The following is a 9490-nucleotide window of genomic DNA, read 5'->3' as shown; positions in this document are numbered from 1 at the left end:
CCAACTTTACTGTCACATTAAAGAGCTGTCAGCCTGGGTCAAGTGAAAGAACAGAAAAGACAACACTTAAGAGCTGTGTCACCACAGTTATTCAAAGTCTAGTGACACACGGTAAAACACTAATTTGAGGCAATGCTTACCCAAAACAGACTTCAGTGGTGGAAAACCAAGGTCCACCAAGATTACCATGCCATCCCTTAACAGCTGCTTACCTTCCTTATCACTTGACACAGTATATTTTTCCTTTTGAGTAATTACACCTTTGTATCTCCTTTGTCTTAGGTACCTATTGGGACAAAAGGTTCAAATTAAACAAAGCAAGTAATACAGATCACAGCTGTAACTGCTTCCCCTTTGCAAGACCTGGATAAGGAATACAGTACGTACCGCTCGCCTCAAATGAAAGCAAGTCTGAAAGTACGTTGACAGTGAAGCAAGCATAGCTTACCTAGTTAGGCCCAGAGAAGTGAGTACTACTTATTGAATTTTTTTACATCCCTCTGTTACCTTGCCCTTGTTGCTTCTACTCTTGCTCATGTTGTTGCATCTTGTTTATCTCATGTTTCTCTTTTCAGACTGAAACTGTGATTCTGTTCCTGGGGGTGACAGAGAAGAACCATCTGCGGTTCAGTGGTTTCACCTGTATCATCAGCGCATAGTGGCCAAACTTCAACCTACCTCAAAATCACAGAGTCTCAAAGGGCAGCTTCGAGGTTTCGTTTAGAGGAATCATGCCAGAACTGTGTTAAAACCAGGAGCACAGCCACATTCAGAGTGAGTGGGATAAACCAGGAATGGGACATACTATTGCCTGCGACATCTCTCACTCGTGAACCCAGAGCCACAATTCCAGAGAAGTGGTGAACAGAAACATTCGCAAGGCCGCAGGAAGAACTGAATTTCAGCTCTGAACACAGTGCCATGTTATTCCACACTTCAAAGGAGACAGGAGTTTTATTTTGGACAGTAGACTTTATTAGAAATTTTCTCCTCATTCATCAGTAAATTCACATTAAAATATGCTGAAGGCAGCTCAGTCTAAACATTTGACATCCTGCCCTAACAACAACTTCCAGTTTAAAAACCAGATAACTCATCAGGCAGATAATTTGAAACATGTAAGAAATGCAAATAGAAAGCAGCATCTTAAAAAATGGGATGAGCCTGAAAAATTAATACATTTCAGGTGGAGTTGTGGGAAAAAACCCCCAGATCAGCCACCCCAAGATGGGAAACAGTTAAATGGGAACTCCACAGACTCTAAACAGATAAATAAACATTATAACCACACATACATTAAAAAGAGAACCAAGTACTTAGAGTTCATACCACACAAAAATTATAAATTTGTTCAAATAAAAAAGTGACAAGCTTCCTAAAATATGAATATCCTAAATTCTCGGGATAGCGAACACCTTGCCATCATTTGCAGAACTTTGGAGGGACTAGATTTGGTCTTGAAAACAACAGACTGCATCTTACTGTTACCACGTCCAAAATTTGATCTTTTTGACACATATACCAGCTTTTTTCCTCTTGTGTTTTTACACTCCATACTCTTCTTCTAGCCAATAATCTGCCTTTTTAAACATTACAACTTTTAGATATTATAGGCCTGATAATGTTGAGTGCCGAACACTCACAGCTCTCAAGAACTCTGGATTCCAATGGCGAGGTTATATATTTTTCAGAAGTTACTGTTAAGCCTTTTACTTTGCTAATTTATTTTCACCTAGTGGTGTAGGAGAGAGGTAAAAAAAAAAAAAAATCGCATTATTAAAAAATGCTCTGTCCTGCACGACAATGTATTTTGCAGGTCAGATTTTCTATTGGCATTTAGCAGAGGCAACAAAGATAAACCCACACATGAGAGACTGGAGTAATGGCCATCAGGACTGTAAACACAACAGGCAACAGGTAATACATGGGTCTCAGTCAAATCAATGTTTTCACATTCTTTAGTAGTCCCCCACAGTGATCTGCTTTCACTGCTTCAGAAAAAAATATATATTAAAAATTAAATAAAACTTAAGTGTCCATCGCAAAGATTTATATTTTGCTGTAAACAATTTTCTGCCATTTGCATTGATGTAGTCCAACGTGAGGCCAGAAGGTTCTAGATGTCTTATTGGTACTGTAAATAATTTTTCAGAGACAGAGGCAAAGGTAGAATTTCTATGTCATGCAGGCGGTCTCTGCCAAGAGCAAACCGAATCGATCTTCGGCATAAGTCCATTAAAGGCAAGGGTTCCGCTGGAAAAAACAGGAGAAAGAAAATAAAGAGTTAATTTTTCAGTGTCATCATTTAAAGGCAATGTTTTATTTATTAACATAGATTCTGGACTGTATTAGACAGTCACAGCCAAGGTACTGTGAGAAACCTGTCCAGCAGGAGGCAATTAAGATAATCAATAGAAGCAAAGACAGAGTTCTATGTATTTTGCCCATAATTAAGTGCCTGCCAAGTTTCAGGCTGAGTTTCCCTATCTGTAAGGCTGAAAATCATAACCCAAAAGCACTCTTGGGGCTTACCGCATCGCAGCAGAAGTCACCACATCTGCAGATTTCTCAGAACTTCTGCCCTGGTTACAACACAACATCCGTCATGTCGCATGTAACGTGAACGACACTGGTGACTTCTGACATTTCCATACCAGTTCCTTCTGCGCTGTAGGAACTGGAAATGGTACTGCAGGGTAACCAGACTGCTCAGCAAACACTGCTCTTCCTGCGGCACTCACTCAGCCTTTCTTTCTAGGAAGTTCATTGGAAGCAGAAAAACTAAACAAATCACCCTCAGAAATCTAGAGGAAATTTACCCTTTTCTTCCACAAATAAATCAGGGGAGGCAGATTCAGCTGACTAGAAGGTAGGGTGTATGTTCTCATACATGTCTACACAAACACCCCCAAAATACACAAACACCATCTGTGGATACGCTTAGTTTAATTTAATATAAGTGAATTAAGTACCTGTCAGACAAGCCTGGCTGATAGCATGGAAGATGGCAGACCCAAACACAGTGATCTGCAGCATCTCACCCCCAGATCCCATCTGGCCTGCACGACTGCAGCAGAACTGCAGAAATATCACAGCATTTCCATCCAACAGCAGCATCGATGAACTCTGAGACTGGGGAGTAGGCAGTGGAAATCTTTTTGCAGCAGAAACAGGAATAAAGCCGTAAAGTCTTTAACCAGTCAGAGCTAACCTTCAAAAACAACTTTACCCAGATGGGTTTGGTTGCACATGTTGGTTCAAAAGGGTAAGGGCTTAAAAGATGACAGGAATCTTTTCCTCTCTACATGCTAGACCAGGAGTAGCCTTTAAAACCTTACCAGTACTTTCAAACAGAGAAAAAAAAATAATGCCAAGTACCTGTATTACAGTGATAACCTCTTATAAACGTGACAGAGGACATGCAAATGCTCACTAGGGCACAGCACTCAGTGCTTTCACCAGGAGTCCTTTCACGTGCCGCATGTAGATTTACACAAACTATGTTAATCTAGCTGACAGTATTTTAAAACCTGTTTGAAAAAAAATCGCTACAAAGCACAAAATAGCCGATTTAAGGATTGGGTTTATGCGCTATAACTGTCTGCTCTAGTGACACGCCACTGACTTAATAGATTTTCCATCCTTTATCTCAGCATCACATCTGATTTGTATAGTCCACAGTTCACCACGGCGCTGCCCAAAAGCGCCTAGGGAAAAAGCCTAGAAAGCATTCAGTCGTACACTCAAAGACTGAATTCAAAAGCTTTATATAACCACTTCAGTGGCTTCTTAAAAATCCACTTTGTCTATAATGTTGGCTATTAAAACATTAAAAATAAGAGCTCTCATTCCAGTAATAAAGTAACATTTTCTACACATCAGTGATCTTGCATTTTTTACATAGCAGAACTACGAACCTTAAATCTTAAGGGATGAAGCTGTAAAATTCATTAACCAGGATTAATAAGCTGGAGCAAAAATAGCTCATGAGTTCCAGGACGCAAAATACAACACATCTTACAGGGCTTACACCATAAACAACAATTCCCTGAGTATCTCCAAGGTCCCATTAAGAAGATGTAAAATAAAGACTAAGAGCGTTTAAAGCCATTAACTGACCACGTGGTCTCTTCCTTTTCACGAGACAAAGGAGTAGGTAAAACGCAGCCATCTGTGCAGACCGGCACAGAGTTAATCCTAAGCTTCAAACCACCATTTAAGGAAAGGTTATGATATTTTTCAAGCTTGAAATGCTAAATGAATGTCTCCTGCCTCACTTCTACGGAGAATTTTCAAATGCTGAAGAAAATGCCCCAAGTGCTTGCAACAGCTGCTGAATTGCACATATCGAACGTGGTTCTGCAACTTGAAAATTTAACCATACTCTTGTTATTCTCCTTTCTCTCCAACAGCAGCTCAAATCTACAACAACATTAGAACAGGTTTGTCCTACAATACTAAATCACAGCTACATTTCCTGGGGTGCTGCCTCTAAGAACTTGGGGGGAAATTGTAGTGATAGTCCTTTAAGTAAAAGCCTTTTGCAGCTGTGAATAGTCCCAAATGATCAAAAATTAATTTTGGGAAAAGAAATAATCTGAGTTTTCAAAATTGTTTACAGGATCAATGTAAAACTGTTTAAAAGTAAAGACCAACAGTTTTCAGGCAGCACCAGAACCATGATTAAACACTTGGCATCTACCTTAACACCAGCACTCTCCCACCCACCACCTTGGACACTTTTACTCCGTATTTTACAGAAGAGGATCAGGTGGAAAAAAATTTGGGTATATTCTAATAAATATTTGGGAATATTCTAATAAAGCACAACACGGGAAGATGAATATTCTGAAGCCATATGGTTAGCTGCAAGTTTGGCTACTAAAAAAGTCTTTCTTCCACAACATTAAATAATTACCTTTGCAAAACTTTTAAAGTCAGGGATATTAACTGATTGCCAGCACATCTCACTACTCAGCATACCTCACACGCATTAAAAATGTTGTATTTTTAGAATAACCCACCATGGAATGGAACTGGAGCATTCAACCCGCCCTGAAGAACGTGAACCAGCCGTTTTGCCCAAGTTATGTGAACTCTGGTAACGTTCTGGCCATTAGAAAAAGGAGGAAAGAATTGCCAAGCTGGAATGCAAAATTGTAAAGAAAACACGATTCACAAGAATGGCTCTTTGTGTTAAATTCCCAACCAGGCTAAGAAACTCGCAGTGAGACACTCCAGGGCAAGGAGCGAGCTCTGCACAGGAAACCCAGCGCTTCCTCTTGGGGTCCAGCAGAACTTGGAGCTAAGAGCGCAGCTACGGCTGGTTGGGGAACACGCACGGCCACTATCAGCAGGTTCCTGTCCTCCGAGGACTTTAAGGAATCATCTTCTCATTTAAAGTTTACTACTAAACCTCTGAAACAGCTATTTAACACAACAGCTAATACCTTAAAAACAGCTTAAACAGCTTTTCAGTAAGTTAGTTGAATCACGATGGATCTGTGTTTATGTATCTAGCTATGTTCCTTCTAATGGTATCACTGATGGTTTAAGGACAAAGGCAAAGTAAAACCAACTACTGCTTGTGAGCATTTCTCCACCAAACAGCATCTGCAACAGCCATTTGCACATCATTACCAGCGGAAAAGTTCATTTAGTTTTGGCAACCTGGAGCTATTTAAGAATCGGGCACCCCAACGGTCTGCCTGTCTCTGTAAACAGGCCTGTACAGTCGAGATACTGCAGTCATTCCACATCCAGGAACACTACACGTTATGAGCTGCAAAGTTACATGAGGCTCAGACGAAAGAGCAGCTCCTGGCACACAACCCGTATTTGCCAACTGACAATACTAATTTTTTAAAGACTTTTTTAAAGCTCTACCAGCAGATAACGTTCATGGCTTTCATTAATCTCGGAGGAACGTAATTTGATCTCCTTTTATAAAATCAGAGTTGTCTGGGGGAGAAAAAAAAACCCCACACAATCACAGCAAAATTAAAGCTGGTTGAAAAGGTTTTGCAAGAATCGTCACCAAAAACTCAGAATTTAGTTTTTAGTTATTTTACAGATCTAAGATACCAGATTTCTGTATATTTTGATATTTTTGGCCTTAAACTTATTAAAAAGCACTTACATTCAGACATTAATACTACTGTTTCCAACTGCTGTTTGGCAGCTTTAAAGTCAGATTTAAAAAAGAAAAATAAAAAAATACCATGTTAGGAGGCAGTTCATGATGTGCGATGGCACCTCTACAAGGACGACATCGCCCCAGCCCGGACTTTGCTGTATCACCAGCAGCGCCCACGGGAAGAGCCAGCTCAGCCATGGGGCCTGTCCTGCCCCAGAACACCATCCCCTGGCAGAGAAGCAAGGTAAAGAGATGACGTCCCCAAAGATTAACCCTTTATCATGGACACCAGAGGACATTCTTAGGCTGTGCCTGCTCTGGTGAGCCTCCCAGACAGGAGGGGAAAGGTATCTCCACGGCTCATCACCACTCTGCGACCTGACAGCGACCCGCTCCGAAGGACAATCTTCTGTCCCCATCAGGACACCTGAGTGCCCACCACACGTTAATCTGTTTTCTCGCATTTTTCTCCTTCCTCCAGGTATTAAAACTCCTGGTAAGGGGTAACGTGGCCTAAGCGTCTCTGTTAGGGTGATTTAGGGATACAGAAATTTGTAACTACCATCCAATCATCACATGCAAAAAATATACCAATATATGTAAGCCAGGAGTTCTCCTTCCAACCTCCTGCCAAAGCTTAATTGTTGTTTTAATTTTATGCAGTACAGGCCAAATTCTTTCCCCCCACATAATAGGGTACATAAATACAGCGCCTGTGACATATTTATGGCTTCCCTCATGTAACTGATGGAAAATTTGAGTCATGTTCCTTAAACAGCACAACCTAGAGAAAGGAAATTGCAAATAATACATTAACGAACATGGGCTATGACCAGTCATAAAAAATGCTAATAAATCTCCTAACAGCCATGCAAATTCAGTCAAAAGATAACAGGATAAAAGAAACCACTGATCTCTTTTTCCCACGGATGTCTTCAGGCTCTGCAGCCCAACCCAGCAGACCGCACAAACGAAGCACCTTCGAACACCGCCTGTTAATCACAGCTCGGGCGATCCAGAGGAACGGCCACGCGCAAGCGCTCTGCAGCCCAAAAGGGGACACCATGGTTTTTCAAAGGAGCATCATCATTTCTCTCTAACTCATGTATTTACCCACCCGAGAGCACTAGGCTCTGGCAGACAACGGCGAGGCTTTTGCTTAAGCTGCGTGCACAAAGCTGCCCTGAAGCAGCCGATGAGCCGGCGGAGTTCACGCACACCCTCCGTCAGCCCCTTGCCCTCCCACCCCTGCAGCCCAGCCCCACACAGCTGGAAGCCATCGCGCCCACTTCAAGAGCAGAGCGGGTGGCAGATGGCGAGAGTTCTGGTTATCAGTCAGGGCTGAGAAGCAGCCGCTGTCTCCAGTAGTTGTCTGCTAGGACAAATAAAGCCTTGTGTTGTACCACATCAGCACCTTGCTTAGAGCAGACAGGGTGGGGAACTTAAAACACAAAAATAAGACAAACAACCCCCTGTATCCGAGGTAACCCGCATCCCACCACAACTGGGTACTTTAAAAAAAGGAAGGTGACAAAGCTTGCCTAGAGGAAGGACTCGGGGTGAACCTTCCTCATCCTCCTCCTCCTCTGCATATCCTGTGTCGGGCAAGGGGGATTGTTTTACAGACACCTTTGGCTTTTAAGTGTTAAATGCAGTTAAGCACAGTTTAGAACTTCAACCTGGCACCACTTGGCAGAATTAAGCTGAAAAAGCAGCAGTGAACAAGCAAATATCCTGCAGCTTCACTGGTCTTCAATTAATGCTCTCAGGGTGTTCTTTCCTGAGAGAAAGAGTTGAAAAACAGAACAGACCGAAAACAAACCAAAACCCATCCCGAAAGCCAGTGGCCTCTCGTAAAGGCTTTGATAAAGAACCTGAATTCTGAATTACATGTGTATATTACACACATTTCTGAAGTACAGCAGCTCATATAAATGTACATATGCATTATAATAATTCGATTTCCAGTAACAACAAAAAAATCGCAGGTATCCTTCAAATTTGAAAGCATTTTAAAACACTATTTCATAACCTGCAGATTGCCCAGTTGTTCTGCTCTACATAACTCAGGAGCTGCAAAGCAGAGGCAGATAATAATGAATTTTATCAGCAAATGAATGGCAAAGTCCTGTGATAAGCTGTTTTTGTTACAAATCTATCGATTTGCATGCTGCCAGAGAGTGTGAGCGAGAATGACGGCCAGTCCCCTCCAGAAAGAGGATACACAGGTACGATTTCATTCCCTGTGTGCATCGAGAAAATGCAAATAAGAAAGGACGAGCTGGAAAGATTTACTTTCTGGCCTTGATTTGTCTGGTCTTCTCCTGCCCTCAAATCCTTGCACAAAACAACTCTTTGCTTTGATCTTAAACAGAGTGTGTAGGTAAATTGGGACAGTGACTTCAGTGATGATCTAAATGCTCTGTAGGAGAAAAGACACCAAACATAAATACACGCTCTTTAAAAGCAACAAATTAAAAAATGAAGGGCCTGATGTCAGAGATGAGCCTAAGCTACAATGCTGGCGCCTCAGCTCCTCCTAACTCACCCTGCCCAAGTTTAACACGTTGGGAATGAGGATTTGGCTTCCTTTACTCTCTAATGTACACTTGGTAGCTTCTACTCTTAGAAACACATTTATCAGCATTAAATTCAGCTTGTGGGCCAGGCCATAAAGAATGAAGTTAAAATATATCAAGGTGAGAGAAGATTAAAACCTGGATGTGAATCTCACTGAGGAGATGCACTGGAGCTGCTGTTCAGGGGTTACGGACAGATTTACAGGCACAGTAGTACCGGGGAAAGTTGAAGAGAAGTTCAGGTTTGGAGGATGAACCACCTCAGACACTATGGAGTTCACACGCTGTAAACAATACGCAACATGACGACTGAAATACACTGGAACAACTCCTCACATTTTATATCTTTGTGAAATACGCTTCATAAACAGGCACATAAAATACCCATGCACAGGTACCTACCTGTAAGAACCTTTATGGCTGTGAACAAGTCTTTAATGTCCTTTAATGGGGTAGGGGCATCAGAAGGTGATTTCAGATGAATCCTTTCCTCTCAATTCATTGGCACTTTTCTGTCTCAACAGTATTACAGCAGATGACAAGAAACCCCATTAGGGAAACCTAAATGTACTGATTAAAATATTCTAAAATTCAGAATTGTGAGTTTTCACAGCGGTTCTTAAACACATCTTTTATTTTGGGTTAAGCTGAGAGAGAATGAGTATTACTATGAATATGAATGAGAGTGATGCATGCAAAAAGACAACGTCAGAACTACGTGCTGAACCAGGTGGGTACCTGACTGCCTCACACAACCTGTATATTCTCAGCAGGA

General features: G+C 41.6%; 1 protein-coding gene across 1 annotated transcript in view; it reads right to left on the bottom strand.

Moving 5' to 3' along the window:
- Window positions 1–2125: 2125 nt before the first annotated feature.
- Window positions 2126–9490, bottom strand: part of LOC104496229 (SPRY domain-containing SOCS box protein 4-like) — a 46311-nt gene continuing 38946 nt past the window's right edge. The window contains exon 2 of the mRNA XM_010139313.1: window positions 2126–2253. Coding sequence (XP_010137615.1) covers window positions 2126–2253 — 128 coding nt within the window. The remainder of the gene's footprint in view (window positions 2254–9490) is intronic.

This window comes from Buceros rhinoceros, unplaced genomic scaffold, assembly GCF_000710305.1.
Source record: "Buceros rhinoceros silvestris isolate BGI_N320 unplaced genomic scaffold, ASM71030v1 scaffold10557, whole genome shotgun sequence".
NCBI lineage: Eukaryota > Metazoa > Chordata > Aves > Bucerotiformes > Bucerotidae > Buceros > Buceros rhinoceros.
Note: the sequence above shows the minus strand (reverse complement) of the source record. Positions and strands in the feature narration are given on the sequence as shown.